General features: G+C 37.3%; 3 protein-coding genes and 1 pseudogene across 4 annotated transcripts; 1 reads left to right on the top strand and 3 right to left on the bottom strand.

Moving 5' to 3' along the window:
* The first annotated feature begins 320 nt into the window (after nt 1–320).
* LOC103964527 (cytokinin riboside 5'-monophosphate phosphoribohydrolase LOG8-like) lies at nt 321–4,187 on the top strand. 2 transcript variants are annotated; one of them, XM_009377473.3, is made up of 7 exons: nt 321–445; nt 593–690; nt 835–865; nt 968–1,067; nt 1,300–1,370; nt 3,086–3,229; nt 3,564–4,187. In XM_009377473.3, exons 1-7 carry the CDS (start codon nt 341–343, stop codon nt 3,642–3,644), a joined length of 630 nt encoding a protein of 209 aa, XP_009375748.1. In that variant the 5' UTR covers nt 321–340; the 3' UTR covers nt 3,645–4,187. The 2 variants fall into 2 exon arrangements, with proteins under 2 accessions (XP_009375748.1, XP_048424829.1); XM_048568872.1 differs by having other exon boundaries at nt 3,086–3,235.
* Nucleotides 3,961–6,070, bottom strand: LOC103964540 (annotated as a pseudogene).
* Nucleotides 6,071–8,682: 2,612 nt separating this feature from the next.
* On the bottom strand, nt 8,683–12,205 carry LOC103964560 (protochlorophyllide-dependent translocon component 52, chloroplastic). Its single transcript, XM_009377510.3, has 7 exons — nt 11,441–12,205; nt 10,677–10,864; nt 10,340–10,428; nt 10,067–10,251; nt 9,796–9,984; nt 9,391–9,578; nt 8,683–9,077 (listed from the first exon to the last, which is right to left on the bottom strand). The coding sequence occupies exons 1-7, from the start codon at nt 11,960–11,962 to the stop codon at nt 8,822–8,824; spliced, it is 1,617 nt and encodes a 538-aa protein (XP_009375785.2). The 5' UTR covers nt 11,963–12,205; the 3' UTR covers nt 8,683–8,821.
* A 798-nt stretch (nt 12,206–13,003) lies between these two features.
* On the bottom strand, nt 13,004–16,636 carry LOC103964519 (IQ domain-containing protein IQM2). Its single transcript, XM_009377456.3, is given in 11 exon segments — nt 13,004–13,179; nt 13,181–13,422; nt 13,425–13,886; nt 13,889–13,904; nt 14,018–14,119; nt 14,244–14,483; nt 14,566–14,745; nt 14,846–14,911; nt 14,997–15,111; nt 15,219–15,770; nt 16,438–16,636. Coding segments are annotated over 10 exon segments (2,037 nt in total). The 5' UTR covers nt 15,728–15,770; nt 16,438–16,636; the 3' UTR covers nt 13,004–13,074.
* Nucleotides 16,637–17,048: the final 412 nt, after the last annotated feature.

Here is a 17,048-nt window from a genome sequence, read left to right as displayed (position 1 = left end):
AAATCTAAAAATTAATGAAGGTGCAGATCGAGAAGGGTATATATATTATTGGTGCACCCACCAAACACAAATGAGATATAGAATACAAGTGACTGAAAGAAAGGCAGAATCTTGTTTGACTGAAAATTGATAAATACTTGCATTATTTTCATATACGTGGGACCTCATACATACATACATGCATGCATGCATGCATACATACATACATATATAGCATCACCTCTCACGTGTCATGCAAGTTCTACAGTACAAAGAATTGTTAAATCGAGTATATATATGGGTGTGTGTATATAGGGAGACATCTTAATATTAGAGGGTCTGCGACATATTCAGCAGAAACATGCAATTGATGGGTAAGTTCAAAAGGATGTGTGTATTTTGTGGAAGTAATTCAGGGCACAGAAAGATATTCAGTGATGCAGCTCTTCAACTTGGGAAAGAACTGGTTGGTACTTCTAACCTATATATATATATAAAATAAAACACACTGGTTAATTAATAAATTGATTTGTTTTGTTTAATTATTGAATTTGCTTGATGAATTTGAGGGTTTTAATTGCAAGGGTTCTTAGTTAATCGATTAATTTTGCAGGTGGAGAGGAAGATGGATTTGGTGTATGGAGGAGGAAGTGTAGGGTTGATGGGGTTGGTTTCTCAAACAGTTTATGATGGCGGATGTCATGTTCTTGGGTAAGATAAGACTAATCAATGAGCACGAATATTATAAAAATAGAAAACTTTGGATTTTGAAGATATATATTCTTAGCTAATATGATTTTCGAATCTTTAGTTAATTAATCAAGTGATTAATATTCTTGTTTTTGCTTTGGCTAGAGTAATCCCAACAGTCCTAATTCCCCTTGAGGTTCTCTACTCTCTCTCTCTCTCTCTCTCTCTGTGTATTCTGCACACATATAAATGCTTACTCATGAGTATTTGTTTTGTGTTGTGATTGAATGTTATTTAGATATCAGGTAATTCAGTAGGAGAAGTATTGGTTGTATCGGATATGCATGAAAGAAAGGCTGAGATGGCACGTCGAGCTGATGCTTTCATTGCATTGCCTGGTATATATATATACACACACACACATGTTTCATATGCTTCCTTAATTACAGTATTAATTTGAATTAATTAACCAGCAAAACAAATTAACTAAAGTTACAAATATCAGAGTATGTATAAAAACTTCTGATGATAGTTAATTGTTAATTAATTAAGCTGCATGCATGTATGTATCATGCATTTTCATTGTTAATTAATTCTATATTTGCCTGGCTTGACTGCGAATTACTATAGGTGGGTATGGAACCATGGAAGAGTTGCTTGAGATGATAACATGGTCTCAGCTTGGAATCCATCATAAACCAGTAAGTAGTATATTACTATATATACATATTGTATCAACAATTGCATGTTAATTTTATTTTCAGTTGTCAATTTTTGTTGGGATTAACTAATTAACTAGCTAGCTAATAACCTAATTAGAATTATTGGACTTAGCATATATAATTTGATTGCATGAACTATAGGGTGAGGAGGCATGCATAACCCTAAACTATAGGCATCCTTAATGATAATATTGTTTACTCAGTTATTTGGAAAATTTAAATAATTCGTACAAATTTTCCACAACAAAATGATTGTAAGAAACAATAAGATTCCTCCCCACTCCACTCTTTCTAGAAACCTTTCAATGTGCCGCGATTACAGCCCGTTATACTAAGTTTCATAGTATAAGTGGTTAGAAGTTTTTTTTATTTTTTTTATTTTTTATTTTTTTAAGTTTCCAACCACTTGTATTATAACGCTTAGTGTACCGGATTGTGTTCCTGGCACCCTGGAAAATCTTTGTAGACAAGTTTTGCAAACTAAATGATGCGTCATCAATAAGAATAACACGATTATCAACTTTTAAGTAATAATCCAATTATCAATTTCCATGTCATTTAGTTTACAAAATTTAATCTATAATTTTTCTTTTTTTTTTTTAAAAAAACAAACGATATTACTAAGGGGAAGGGAATAATCATTATCCTATAATTTCTCACATGTTTGTGGAATTTTTTTTATGAAATTTGTTAAAAAAAAGAAAAAAAAGAAAATAGAATTCACTTGGTTTTTTCTTTTTGCGGAAAAGAAGACCACATGACATATTTATTCATCGAATATAATGTGTTAAGGTAAATCTTGGACGTGTACAATCACACCTATAGTGGTATTATTAGTCAAACATGTTTTTCATATCATTGTTTTTCGTTCTTGTGATAATTACTGCTACATGTGAAAGTTCATCAAAACTAAAAACTTCTTGGTATATATAAGCTTTTCATTTGAAATGATTATAAAAAGGGTCCATCCTAGGTCCTAAGAACTCCACCCTACACATTCATCTAGCTCTCCTCAGCTTCTTGTTCGATGGCGTGCACGTGAAATAACCTATTAATTTGGAAGGGAAAATATCATTGCACATTCTATGCAATGGAGGGAACTGGGTCTTAGGTGACAGTTGCTGAATAAGTTCACATATTCGTGATCTAATTATGTGATCTTGATTGTAGATCCATCATTTGTGATAAGACAATAGATTCTTTAAAAATTGATAATAGAACTTTTAATTTCTTAATGAATCTTGCTACGATCTGTCATATTAAATGTATATACAGTTTATAATCATATATACATATCAACCTCACTATCCTCACTATGAGATCTAAATGTGTTGTAAGGTCAAAAATTGCTCGCGCGCCAATGCGCAGCTGACCTTAGCACTCCTCTTCTTAGTTGCCATCCATTCAAATTAGCTAGCAAGTATTTAGCTCTATTTGGTTATAAGTCAGATCTTGCTTTCAGCTTGATAGCCATGGATATGTGATAAGGATGGCCATGAATAAAACTTGGCAACCATTTTTAGGCCCATATATAATGTGATTGAGCCCTACTCTTTCCTTGACAAATCCTTATTAGCATGCCCTTGCACTAGGAAAAGGACATTTCACCTTTTTCAATAATAACCCACCAAATTTATGTCATTTATGAATTTGTAGCCTTGACATTAACATATATTTTTGTCTGCAAAAATCAGGTGGGTCTCTTGAACATTGATGGGTATTATGATTGCTTGCTTCGTCTGTTTGACAAAGGTGTGGAAGAGGGGTTTATCAATTTATCTTCTAGGAATATTGTCATATCTGCAAAAACTGCTACAGAGCTGATACAGAAGATGGAGGTACTGGTATCACTCTCACCTTTCATACTATTCCATGTCAAATTCCCATTTTAGAAAGTACTTCTACTCATAGACGCTTCTAGTAAAAGTTCAACAAAATATTTGCTATCTGAAGTGCTTTCTAGTTGGTGTTTCCTTGTCCAGCATCAAAAACTGCTTTTAGAAACCATAAGCACTTTTGGTTATCTGGCAAGCACTTTTTGCCCTTACAACAGCATTCCCGAAATTACTTCAACGTGGAAACACCATTGAGGACAAGCATTGGAGATGCTCTTAGCTTTACATCATTTCTGCTTTGAAGGCAGTTCATGTTTTCTTTTTCTTTTTTCTGCAGGAATACATACCTTTGCATAATCAAGTGGCTCCAACCCAAAACTGGAATGTGGAGGAGAACCATGCAAATGGTTTGTTTTAGATGAAAGCAAGGATTGAATTTAATTACATTTGATTTTCTATAGTTTAATTTGCGTCTTGAGATTGTGGATGTAATTGATACAATTGATATGGTATTTCCTTCCAGATGAAATAACAAATGTGCCTCTTAAGACATAATTCTTCATTCCCATATGCATAAAACCTATAAACTGTTTAAGCATTCTGTAAAACTAAGAACACCAAAGGCGACTTTAAGGAACGATATGGCTACATGAGGAATTTTGGAGTTAAACCGATGCAAAAAGTTTCAAATTATCTGCAGGTTGAAATGTAAATCTAAATGTGCTGCATCGATCTAGACCTTTGACTCAACTTTTCAATTCAAATTTCGCTCAATGGAATTGACTACAACTTGTAAGAGATAAAACTGATATAGGCTTTGATGTGATCAATAATACAACATATATAGCCTTTGATGATCAATATGAATTGCCAACATCCAATACAATAAAAGAACAAGCAAATAACAGCAATAAGCCTCACACGAATTCAACTGTATCATTCGAAAAGTGAATCAAAATAGGGAATAAGGAACTATATGTTTCTCCAACCTGGGTCAGCATGTGTTGATTCCGTCCTTGCAATCTGCCGTCAAATTATAGAATGTTTCCACACGCGTCTTTGCCCTGTAAAGAACCTCAGTATCCACTTCAACCCTCATGTATCCATCGAAGTCAACTGGTCGTCCGTTGTTTAAAATGCTAGTCTCATTGTACCATTCACTTGTGTTACTCCAAAGTTCTTTGTAGTCATCAAGCAAATGAACCTTGTACTGTGACCTCAGTTTATCAAAGTAATTAGTAGAACGGTTCATTGGTGGCTATATAAAGATTCCTCCAAGGCTGCACCATCGTCTTAACCTTCTCAAGAAGCATGTCGGGGGATGTATCATGATCGAGGTGAGGCCAAAGCTCCTTATTCTGTGCCTTCTCTCCTCGCACAACATGAACAGCATCAAAATCCCAGTCCATTTTCCCACTTATCTCTGTAACAATATTCATCAATCTCTTTGATTTCCACAGGGCATGCCACGGCCTCTGAACGTACTTAGCAGCCTGTCCTTCGCATACCCTGTACCAGTAGTTCTCTGGCTCCGGACCATCAAACTGCCTCCATATAATCGTGCTCCTCTCTTTCTTGAGCTGCATTGGGGTCACCTTATGGCTCGCAACCTTCTTAACGGGCACTTTCCTCTTATGGCTCCGATCCCACTTCTTCCAATCCTGCAGAAATTCAACCTCATCCACAATTGAGGCAGTTTCCTTCAGATGTTCATAATCAAAGTAATACCGAAAATCTTTCTCCTCCTCATCTTTATTACTCGCAGTATAACTCCCCGCCAAGCAGACACTCAAATCCATCACAAACGTCCTGTTCAAATACATAGCCTCACCTAAACCACACAAGAAACTCCATTGGAACTGATTCATCCCCTTGCAATAATCCCCTCCACGCGAATAGTACAAGTACCTCCCCCTCCTAAAATTCCTATCCGATCCCAAGCTAGGGATTGTATCATTGATCTGTTCATCACGAACTGGTGGGGCGATTTTAGCATTCCCACCACCCCTGGTGCCATTGCTACTAATCATCCTCGCCCTCCTTGCATTAATACCTGAATGCCACCCTCTGGCGTGCACCACCTTATAAGTACAATTCACTCCGAATCCGAGCTTAAACCTCCTAAAATCCCTATACTTCCTCCAAGACTTCTCCTTTTTGTTCCTAAATTTCCACAACACGTCACATTCATCCTCTTTCGACCCATTAACAGGCGTCTGATACTCCAAGAAGACAATGTTCTTAAACAACCTCAAATTAAATCTCTCTACCGCAATCAAAGCCCGTGGGTCAGAGCAATTCACTCTCTCCAAATCCTCACAATTCAACCCGTCCGACACGGTCGAATTGGTCGAACTGGAGACCTCGGCTTCGGCTTTCGCAATCACAGCCTCCGTGATTGCAAAACCCGAAGAAGCCGCAGGAACGGCGGGGGAAAGAGGTAAATCCTCGCCGGTTTTGAGGACAGAGTCGTCATTTTTGAAAGTGGCGTTCTCGGAAGCGGTGAAGAGTTTTGTTAAGGCCGGAGCTGACTCCAGCCACGGATCTGGGGGTTGGTAGGTGATGGCAATTACAGTAATTATAAGCACCGAAAATACAAAAACATGAGAAACAGAGATTGCTGATGAGTTTGATGATGTTTTGCCCGATGGGCTCGGTGGTCGGATTCGATTCTTTCATGAGTTTTCGAGAAAACCCAGGTGGGAAAACTGATAAGATCTTATGAATACATGAAAAAAATGGTGGGTTTTGAGAGAAAGTGGAAGAAAATGGGATGGGGAAAGGAAAACAGAGATTCGGAGTTAGGGATTTACTTACAGGTGATCGATTGATGAGATCTGCACAGAGAGACCAAAGTGTGAGACTTTTAGTTTTACTGGAGTGGTTGTTTTTGTTTACTTTTGTTTTGAGGACGGTGGGTTGGATGTTAATGTCGTGCGAGACAGATTTGGAGTGTAGAAGCGGAGGAGTGTTGGACTTAGGGAGCTTCAGCTGCAAGGGACGGAAGGAGGTTTCGGCTAGCTGGCCGCTGGCTTGTCTTTGACTGTTTGACTTGCACTGCTTGCATTTGCCCACGTCAGTCGTTTAGTAGGGCTCAATACTTTTGTTAGGGCCCTTTGGATGCATGGATTTGAGAGGGCCTAAAATTTCGACCAACTTTTTCTTTGGGCCTTAACCACGAGCTTGTAAAACCGTGCAAGAACTCGTTCAAAAAAGTGCTAGCTGAAGTTGAGTTCTCAGGTACTAAACATCACTCGACTCCCCAAGATCTTCCCACGCAATTCCGATGTGAGATTCGGGGTATCATAATCTCCCCTCCATAGATATGGAACACAAACATTAACATGACCATGGATTTCACATTAGATCATTTTCAACCGAAAAGGTTAAACATAGTATTGTTCAAAATTATTGTCATGTAAAAAATTATTTTTAAATGATCAATGTCACACCATATTTATATAAAAACATAGCCCTCTCAATGATTGCTTTTACTCATCGTCAAGGAGATTCATCATCACTATCGGCCACGAATTCAGCAAGTTCATGTTCAGTAGTTTGGACTACTGGATAGTCTGACAATTTATCCATAAAATTGACAAGTTAATTAAAATAGTATTTATTCCTTTCAATTTTCATCGTCTATTTTCTACATTACTAATATGTCTGACTATTGAAGAAAAATTGAAATTTAACATAAACAAATGGGTTGCAGCTCACTATCAACTGTAATAACTCAAGGCATCATTTAAAAGTGAGACTTGAGAGTCTACATTTTTGGATTCTTACACATCTCTGGACTACCCAAAGTATCCTCTGTGCATTTCTGGCCTGGTATTCGGTGTATCACAGATGAGGACGGTAAAATAACAACAATGCTTGGATATTCAAAGGTGAATAGGAATTCATACTCAAAACTCTTAATATTTTAATTATAGAGCTTTGTGCTTATAATAAGAACTGTTCATACTATAAATCTCATTGTAAAGATTATCTCTGGAAAAAATAAATTAAAACTAAGGTCGTTGAGTCAATCTATTATAGCAATTACATAGATGGTTCGTAATGCCTTTACAAATATCATTCATTTGTTTTTAAACAGTTTGATGATTAAACAATCTTAATTTTAATTGATTTTTTGCAAAGGTGATCTTTATAGGATGATTTATAATATGAACGGTTTTGATTATAAACACTAAGTTCTATAAATTAATAATGAACAATTTTGAGAAATTTTGAGTATGCGTTTCTATTTATCTTTGAGTAGTCAAGTATTGTTGATAAAATAATTATAGTGATTAGCCCACATGGTAAACAGCCGAAGAAACTGTGAGGAAAATCCCCACCTTCTTCAGAAACACACTAGAAGAGCCAAACCTTTTCTTTTTTCGTTGCTCCACCTAATTAATCCTAAGTTCTGTTGCTTTGTTTGGGTTAATCATTGTTTGTTCTTTCAATTTTCTTATTTTGGTTTCATGTTACATATCAATTGTGCATTGCCACAATGACTCTTCGTAACTATATAAAGAAGCATTCTAACATGATAGGAGAGACGTTCCATACAAGATAGGCATTTTGATGACTCTGAAGGTTTTAGTAAAGAGAGCTATAGTAACGAAGAAGAAGATGACGACTTAAATCACCATGATCAAAGATAGATGGAAGCATTAAGAAATAGCATAGTCACTAGTTTGACGAATGCATCTAATTAAACTATTTTTATATTGAACTTGTACATATTTATTCTCTTTGAAGTATGTACGATATAGTTAATGGTATTTCAGTTAACCCGAGAATGACAACACTATTATTATATATTCGATGGTATTTTAAGGGGTGGATGAGGATCCTCACTGGATTCTCTTTATGAGGATCCTGGGGATCCTCCAATCGTGTCCGTTTATCGTACGTTGTGCGGCTAGTTTTCGTCAAGTACTATTTATATTCAATTTTAAATAAAAGAATTTACAATGATTTATGACCGTACGATATACAATAAATGGACACGATTAGAGCATCCCCGGGATCCTCATTCTTAAGGGGTAAAATTATCCACACACCATTTTTACTTCTTACACACACCTCTCAATTTTCGGGTGTCGAATTGAATGAATTGAAGAATATCAATGACAAAAATTAACAAAAATGTTTGAGAGATCAAAATAAGTGTGTGGATAGTACTATCCTATTTTAACTACCTTATTTCAATATTATAAATTTTTTTTTCCATGATAATTATTTAGAACAGGGGCTAGGTAAAGTAAGACAGATTAAATTGGAATTGACCAATATTTTGAGTTTTTAACTACTTAATTAAATTAATGATCATCCAACATGTCATTTTTTATTATCTTACACACTCAATAGTTTTATATAAAAGTTTACCAAACATTCTTGATACATGTTTTTTTTTTTTTTTTTTTTTTTATTTTTTTATTTTATTTTATTTTATTTTAACTAAAGCACTTTTATGAGTTTACCGAACACTTTCATGTTTTTCTTAAGTTATTTATTCTCACAACATAGCAGAAGTGGTTATAAAAAAACATAGCTAACCCCAAACGCCTTATGCGCAGTGAGCAAAGCTTAACCAGATCACCGAAGAGCATGGTTGTAGTCATGAAAGTGAAACTGTTTGTAGATAAAATGAGCCAACCATTTTGAAGCTGCGAATGACAGTATAGCAGCTGCAACGAGCATAGTTCTTGCAGCCACCGATATGGCAGCCTGCTTGGTTGCTGCAACAATTCCAACTAAAGAAAGAGCGACGACCTGCAAAACAACTTCAAGCACTTTCAGACCTTTGTATCCGGCGCTGCAACTGCTGCAGTTCACCACATGGGACCAGTACCTGAAAGGGTTGTGCAAAAACCCATCGATGATGATTCAACAATATACGACTTTAAGTTTTAACACACTCTAACTTGGTTCTCAAGGCCACAACACAACCTGGTAAGGCAAATGCTTGCATTTCAACTAATAAACCCAAATTTTTTAATGTGTGCCGGAAAATTCTATATCTATTAATGGCTGAAGATTCGAAGAACAAACTGAGAGATGCTTGAAGTTATTTCCAGGAAAGGAGTAAAAACTGCTCTAATTTTCTGAAACTAAGTAATCAAATTGTTGTTTAAGTCCTGCTTCATAAACTATGTGAAAGTTACCTATCCAGCAACTGTTCTCTAGGAGGAGAGGGGGGAAGAGCCCCACTGAACTTGCCTCTCCAATCTACCTGACCGCCAGCATACTTGTTTAACCATTTTCTGAAACCAACCACAAGGGCATCTGACTTTGTTGGCACAAAACATGCTTTCTGCCACTGGGCAGGGCCGGCTTCCATTATCTTACGTTCCTGTACAAAGAACTCAGGTGTCAGGCAAGAATAACTGCGATAAAAGATTCGACCTAAGACTTTTATTCCGTGGTCATGCAGCTGCATATTTTAACTCGTTCGAATATTTTTCTTATTGTTCAGAGGAAAACCCTCAACCGAAAAAGTAGTGTCTTACACATTCAGCAAGTGAAAAGCAAGATAATTTCTAAACCTACTATCAAGAGTTAAAAGTCACCTCAACATGAAGAAGACATAAATCGGAGTCCAGAACCAGATTGTGTCCAATATGAAACATCCACCGCGGAACAATCCTGTCAATCCATATGCCGAAGTTTCCTGGGAAGGTCCATATCAGCCTGCTATTACCCGGACTAACTGGGATGCAAATAAAAACTACAACAAGTGGCCCCTGGGCTGATGGCACCTACACAAATCACCAGACACATAAACAGATGTACAAAAGGATAAAAAGCTAAAGGATTGGAACAAAAAATAGAATGTTCTACCCTTTTGGTTTCAGATGATGATGCAGCCACATCACCCTGCTCAAGCGGATCAAGAGGAGAAACGTAGAACACACATGGTGACAAAAATTTACTTCGACCCCATTCCTGCTTTGCGATGAAACCATTTACGTCTAACTTCTGAACACTCAAATCCAATGGTTTACCTCCTTCTCTATCAGCTTTCACTGTAAAGAAATGAAATGTAAATCATCCTGAACCTCCTACACAAAGCGAAATTAACTTAATGAAAGCGATGCATAAACTAGTATTTGCCTTTGGGTTTTTCTGGTTGCAATAATATTCCATAATGTGCATATGGAACATGAGCAGGGTCCATAAGATTTTCAATCAAGACCTCATACCTGGAATTGCAATAAAGATAACAAGCAAAGTTAAAAAGAGGAAAAGCTGAAAAATGAAAATTCCCCATACCAAAGCTTTCTCGAATCAATTAGTCACATAAGAATAATCGATATTACATATCGATACACCTAAAAATTCTTCGACATGAAAGAGGAAATAAGACCTGGATGCACATTCACAAGGTTTCTTACTCAGTAGAGAAATAGTTTCATATCGGAACTAGTTGAAAAAATATATCTTTACATACCCGTAAGGAATCTCTCTGTTTCCCATTGGACCACTATACGATGGATCATCTAGTTCAGGTATGTAGGGAGGTTTTTTATCTGCAAGAACATCTTTGTATTGAGGATCGGAATTTGGCCAAAACCACACAATGCCATTCTGCACCGTTGTTGGATAAGCAGCTATACACGCTTTTTTATTCGTGTGAATCTGCATATTAAGGTGAAAGCGTCATCCCTATTCATCTTATTTAAACTACAAATCATGCACAGCATGTAGTTTATTGCCATAGAACCATTTCTGCAAGAAGAACAACCATAGGAGTTTCGATTCAAACTTGGATACTATTACTATTACTAAGGCCACAGTTCGTCTCAAGGATTGGGTGATAAGTAACTCACTAGATTTGATGTATGGTGAAATAATAAATGAATTTCAACTGCCAAATTGTCATAGTTGAGGAATTAGATGGATTAACATAATTAAGCCATTGTCCTTGAACTGCAACAATTAGTAAGCTACAACACAAAAACGTCAGATCGCAACTGAAACTACAGAAATCAAAGAGGAACTTCGCCCGAAACTAGAGAAACCAAAATCATACTTCTATTCAAAACTATGGTATTATGTGGCATCTCTAGCAGTCTATCTGATTAACTTGTATGAAGGTTTACCGTAACCATAAGTAGCTATATATATATGTGTGTGTGTGTGTGTGTGCGCGCGCGCGTTGCGTGTGTGTATTACTTGCATGAAGGTGAAGGATTTCGTTCAAGAATTATTTACCGGAGGGCCATCAGTTGGTGCTTGAGGGATGAACTTGCAGTCACCGGAGCCATTAAAACACCAACCATGATAGACACACTGCAATCTGCCCCACTGATCAATCCTCCCTTCCGACAACGGCGCCAACCTGTGCGGACAAGCATCATCGAAAACCTTCCAAGCACTCTCGTTCCGGTCCCACCACACCACCACGTCTATCCCCAAAACCTTCTTTCCATGTGGGACCCTCTTATCTAGATCACAAACGGGCATCAGAGGATACCATTGGGCGTACCAGTCGAATTTCTCCTCTTGGGTCGGGTTCTCGAGTGATAAGTCGGGTGGGTTAGCAGGCTCGGTCGAAAAGGATTGTACGGCGGCGTTGAAAGTCTTGCATGCTGATGATGCAGTTCTTTGAAACAGTGAAAAGGGTGAACTGAGTTGCGGGTTAAAACCAGAGAAAGTAAGTTTTTTGGGTTGGGATTTGTCAAATTTGGAGGGGAGTTGCAGTGATGGAAGAGATGAAATTCTCAGAGCTTCCATGACTGCTGCCACCTTTGGAGGTAAAAACTTGCAAGTAAAAGTGTTGTGGCTTCTTTGTGTACTCAAACTTTTCTAGATGGTCGTAGTTGTTTTCCGCAAGGTACTTATTATACCATGACCGATTGGCCTTGTTTAATTTTCCACGTTCAGCTCGGTCCCCCCCCCAACAAAGGAACAAATTGGTAGGAGGGAAAAATGCAAAAGCAGCACTAATATAAATCAATTTTTTAATCTAAATCTAGAAGCTATTGTTTGAAAAAAGGGTTCATATCAACACGATTTGTTGATAGAGTGAGTAATTTCAACCCAACATGGTATGATATGATTTTTTTTCGTTTGACAAAAAAAAAAAAAAAAAAAAAAAGAGAGGAAAGAGGTAAACAGCACAAACGTCTTCCCAAACGAAAACTGAGGAAAAGTAAACCAATGACTGGGTCTTCATTTTTTTTCCACGCTGCCTATCATATTTGCAGCAAGCAATCACCATCACATAAAGCTAAAGGTTTAGATTTTTATGTGTCTGTCAAGCAACAGCAACAAACACAAGAGCCCCAATTCAAAGATCAACCCTTTATTCAGAAAACTCTACGTTGCACAAATTTGTTGAATTGGAATCAAACTAATGAGACTGAAATCAAAATTTTAAACGAAATCCAAAAAATGAAATTGAAATTAAACAAAACCCTAACTCAATTAAAGCCCGTGTTAAAAACTCCTCAGTGATATTGAAGGATTATTCTCACTTTACTATCATCAAGTATTGTGATCTTCAAATAGTAAAAATGCTACTCTTACCATATTTATACCATCTCTCTATTAGAGATGAGATCCACATATGTTGGTGAGCCATGCCTCTAAGAAGTGGTACAAATACGGTTAGAAAATATAGTAAGTGCAAGAAGTAGGGAATGTCTGTGACGAGGTTGAGAGTACATGAAGAAAAAATTGAATCTTGATTGTATTAGAATTAAAAGGGAATCAAACCCACCAATATTCTAGGATTTTTCCATGTCCTTTTGTACAAGTCTACAAGATGAAGGCATGAACAAACAAAATTGTTGCTTTATCATATTTTCTATACACAAAAGAATAAATGAATCTATATTTTTCAGTCATGAGACATTAGCAATGGCGGTTGCTCTACTTCCCGTAAAAAGTTGGAAGGACTGAGTTCTAGGAAGGCTAATGCTTTTTGAAGAAAACCTTACTCTCTCAATTAAGTGCCGGGGAGCTTACGAGTGCTTCCACCTCCCCAACACATTTTGTGGGTGTCAACACCCTTGGACTCAACGCACTGGTGATCTGAGGAGAGAAGTATGACCTCAAACCGGCAGCACTTCGTGGAGACAAGTTCACGTGCTCCAGTGCTCGGAACTGGAGCTCCGAGGGATAGTCCCTCACACAACCAATGCGAGGTCCAGCTCCCGTTGTCCATTTGCATGATAACTGCCTTCCAAGTTGAATGATTCCATTCCCTTGTGTGAGTTAATCCTTTTGAGAATTGATTCTTGAGGAACCGCTTCTTCCTCCTTCTCCTCATGGTTTTCTTCAAATAGGTTCTTCTTTGAAACCATGTAATCCTGTTCCGATGGGAGAGTTTCATCCACCGTTTCATAACCATCAACTGGATTTTCTACTGGAATACCGCTGCAACTTGAACCAGCAGGTTGAGTTGCGCTCTCTACCTTCTCCAAATACCTTTCCCTGTTTCGTACTGCAAGATTAGACAATTTTCTGCTAAAGCAGTGGGGCCGGCTTGACATATGAGAGTCGATTGCAGCAGCTTGTCCTACTGAATCAGTGTCCTAGTCGTCAATAGTCTCTTCAGTCTTTAAATCACATACATTTGGGAGCAAGTCCTCCTCAGATGAGTTGCATCTAATATGAGCACTGCTTCTTTTCTTGCTAAGCGAACCCTCTCTTCCTCATCAACAGGACTTAACTGAAAATAACAGAAAAGCGGGATTATTAGTATAAAGATTTCCACTAATTTTCTCTTGAAACCTATTAAATCGTAGTAAAAGAATATAAAGTTTTATTTTTCTTAATTTATACCTTAACATCTGTAAGATCCACGTTGTTCTCTTCAAGGAATGAAAGAAAGTCTCTGAAATTTTCTTCTGTAGGCCGATAGTGACCACTGTGAGGCCAAACTGCCTGTACAAAATTAACAAGAAATCAACGTTAGAAACAATGACAATATGTCAATCTCTGCCATCAAAACGATGGTATGTACGGAAGGAGTACGAAGATTTTACGAGTTTTTGTACTATAGCCATACCTTAATGATACCGTGTTCAACAACTAATCTCCCAGCAGCAGATGTGGCTCCTCCAGCCAAAAAACTTGAATGCTGAAATGTCCCCTTCTTTTTCTTGCCTACATATAAGGTTCTAGAAGCACTGAGGACAAAAATCCATTTGGCACCATCGGATTCTCCGGTTGTATGGAGGAGCTCCCCTGATTGCTTGAAGAATAATTTTCCATCCTCCAAAACAACTTCATAGGCCATTCTTTCCATCTACTTGAGAAGAATAAAAATCAGTAACAAAATTGGAGAAGAAACAGATTAAATGATCATCAATAAGAACATAAAGGCTCACCGGTCCGAGGTACTTGATACACTGCTGTTGAAGTTTCGATCGAGGGCATTTTTCAACAAGATTTACTTCCTTCCCTTCTCCTATGTCTAGCCAGTAGAAGAACGGTTCTCTACTCTGACAGTGAAGCCATTTAACGTAGTAAAAGTGTAGGTTATGTCCGTACCGATGCCTTGGATCAATCTGTTTTTAATCAATAACAAAGAATCGAGATCAGTAATGGCTCATGAGTCATAACAGATAGAAGAAGAAAAAAATCAAGAGTCAAATGCAATCAACTTACCGCCTCAAGCCAGTGCTGCAAAGCAAGCTTTTGTGCTTTTTCATTCTTTGATAGACCTTTTCCAACCTGCAGTGACAAAGAAATTCTTAGTTTTCCTGAAAAAATTATGAGAAACTTAACAGTGAAGTATAGTAATCTGTTAAAATTTTACCTTTGCGGCTCTGGTCCTTGCTCTAGACCAACGCGAAATGGCAGTTTCATGTTTCTCGATTTCAAAGAATGAAATAGAACTCCGCTTGAGCTCAGCGAAATCTAATAGCTTCCACCTACATTATTTCAAAGAATTTAAAATTAATAAGATAAAAGCACATTAATTTTTTTTTTTTTTGATAAAATGGAAAGATTAGTTAGCACATGATAATGAAATGCATACCAGCTCTGTTCAACAAGAACTGCACAATCTGCTAGCTTTCGTCTGGTTCGGAAGCTTTTGTATACCTTCTGCAATTTAATTGCGGCCATGTGCTTGGGGCTGGCGGGATCCAAAAGTTGCGAGGGCCGGACCATCCCCAGAGGACTATCTGATCTTGGGGAGTGAATGTCAGTCTCTTTTCTAATGGGGCTGATTGGTGCAACGTTCATTTCTTTGCTGAAAGGGCTGACTGATGCATCGTTCTTGCTCTTTTCTAACGAAGGAGCCTTGTGCAACATCATTTTCTCTAACTCTCTCCCTTTAAAGCTAACAGAAGTTTCAAGTGTCATCTTTCCCGAACCTAAGGATTTCATTATTGTGGGTTCTGCATCACCACTATTGAAACGAACTGATCTAACCGGAGTTTTAACTTCATCGTGTCCAAAGCTGATAGACCTTACAATGACTGATTCTAACCGACTTTCCAAATCACCGTACTGCGAAAATGGGCAAGAAAAGGAAATCCCCATTCGACAGTGAAAGCTGTTTTAGCAACCCAGACAACTCGGACTCCTGAGAGAACAAAATAAATGAGGTTTAGTGAACATTTCATATCAGACAATCCATCATACAGCAAAAAAGCATGAATGAAGGTAAATCAAGCTGCTATCGGTGTAAACATGCAGTTAAATTATCCCACCATGAAAAGAACTTCGATCCACAAAACCTATAGCCTATGAGAAGATTTAGCATACAACCGAAAAGGTAACGAAACATACACATCCAGATGCAATTGCATTATCTATTTTCTCCTAATAGCATTGCCTATAAGGTAAAATCTGTCAATGTGCAAACAATTGAAGAACAAGAGGTATCATTTTATGCTTCTGCATAACCCATGGAAAAAGACCATGAATCCACATTTAGTGAATAATCCTTTGCATTATTGGATCAAACTTTGCATACAAACCCATTAAGCAAGGAGCAGGATCCCCAAAATCCATTACTTGGTAACTCAAACTCAAACAAAAATCACTGAAGAACAAGCACATTTCCATGAACTCGAGCAAACCCAGAGAAACCCATTTCATCAAAACATCATAAAGACCCAAACCTTCACCCAAGAAAGAAACTTTTACCATTTCTAACTTCATTTTACCAAACAGCAAACAGACAATACAAGTAGAAAAAGAAGAGCGAAATGCGAAATTATGTACAGAATTAAAGGGCGCATGCTTACCTTAAAAGGAGGATTTTGCAGCCAACGAAAGAGCAGACAGAGATTTTTGTGTAAAAATAGAAACGAAGGTTTTGAATTTGAATGGCGAGTGAGAGAGTTGGATTGGTTTGGTTTGGATTGAAAGGGTTCTTGTGGATTAAAAGAAGAGTTGGTTTCTCTCTTCCTTCCTTGCTGTACAAAGCTCTTGTGCTTTTCAAACTCTCCCTTCCATTGATGCATAATATATAGGAACATCACAGGTTAGAGAGAGAGAGAGAGAGAGAGAGAGAGAGAGAGAGAGATAGAGAGAGTCCATTTTCCCATTCCAACCACGTGGACTTGGGGATTTTACTGGGAAAAGAACCAAAATTTGAAAGAATTTTCTTTTTCCTTTAAATTTTGTTTTACCAAAAAATAAAACTTTATGTTTTGTTTGTTTTTCTTCCTTCTTCCCCTCTTTCTGAGAAATTGTAAGAATTCATAATTTTGATACTTGACCAAGTAGGCAAATCTGATATGTGACCAAAAGTACATACAAATGACAAAATATAAATTTAAATGGTTTTGCAAATGACAAAATATAACAACATATTACCCGTTCTAAAAAGATTAAAATAAAAAGTTCATGATGA

The sequence above is a fragment of a genome, unplaced genomic scaffold, assembly GCF_019419815.1.
Source record: "Pyrus x bretschneideri cultivar Hongxiangsu unplaced genomic scaffold, Pyrus_bretschneideri_v1 Contig5, whole genome shotgun sequence".
In the NCBI taxonomy this organism is placed as follows: Eukaryota; Viridiplantae; Streptophyta; class Magnoliopsida; order Rosales; family Rosaceae; genus Pyrus; species Pyrus x bretschneideri.
This window is presented reverse-complemented; position numbering and strand designations above follow the sequence as displayed.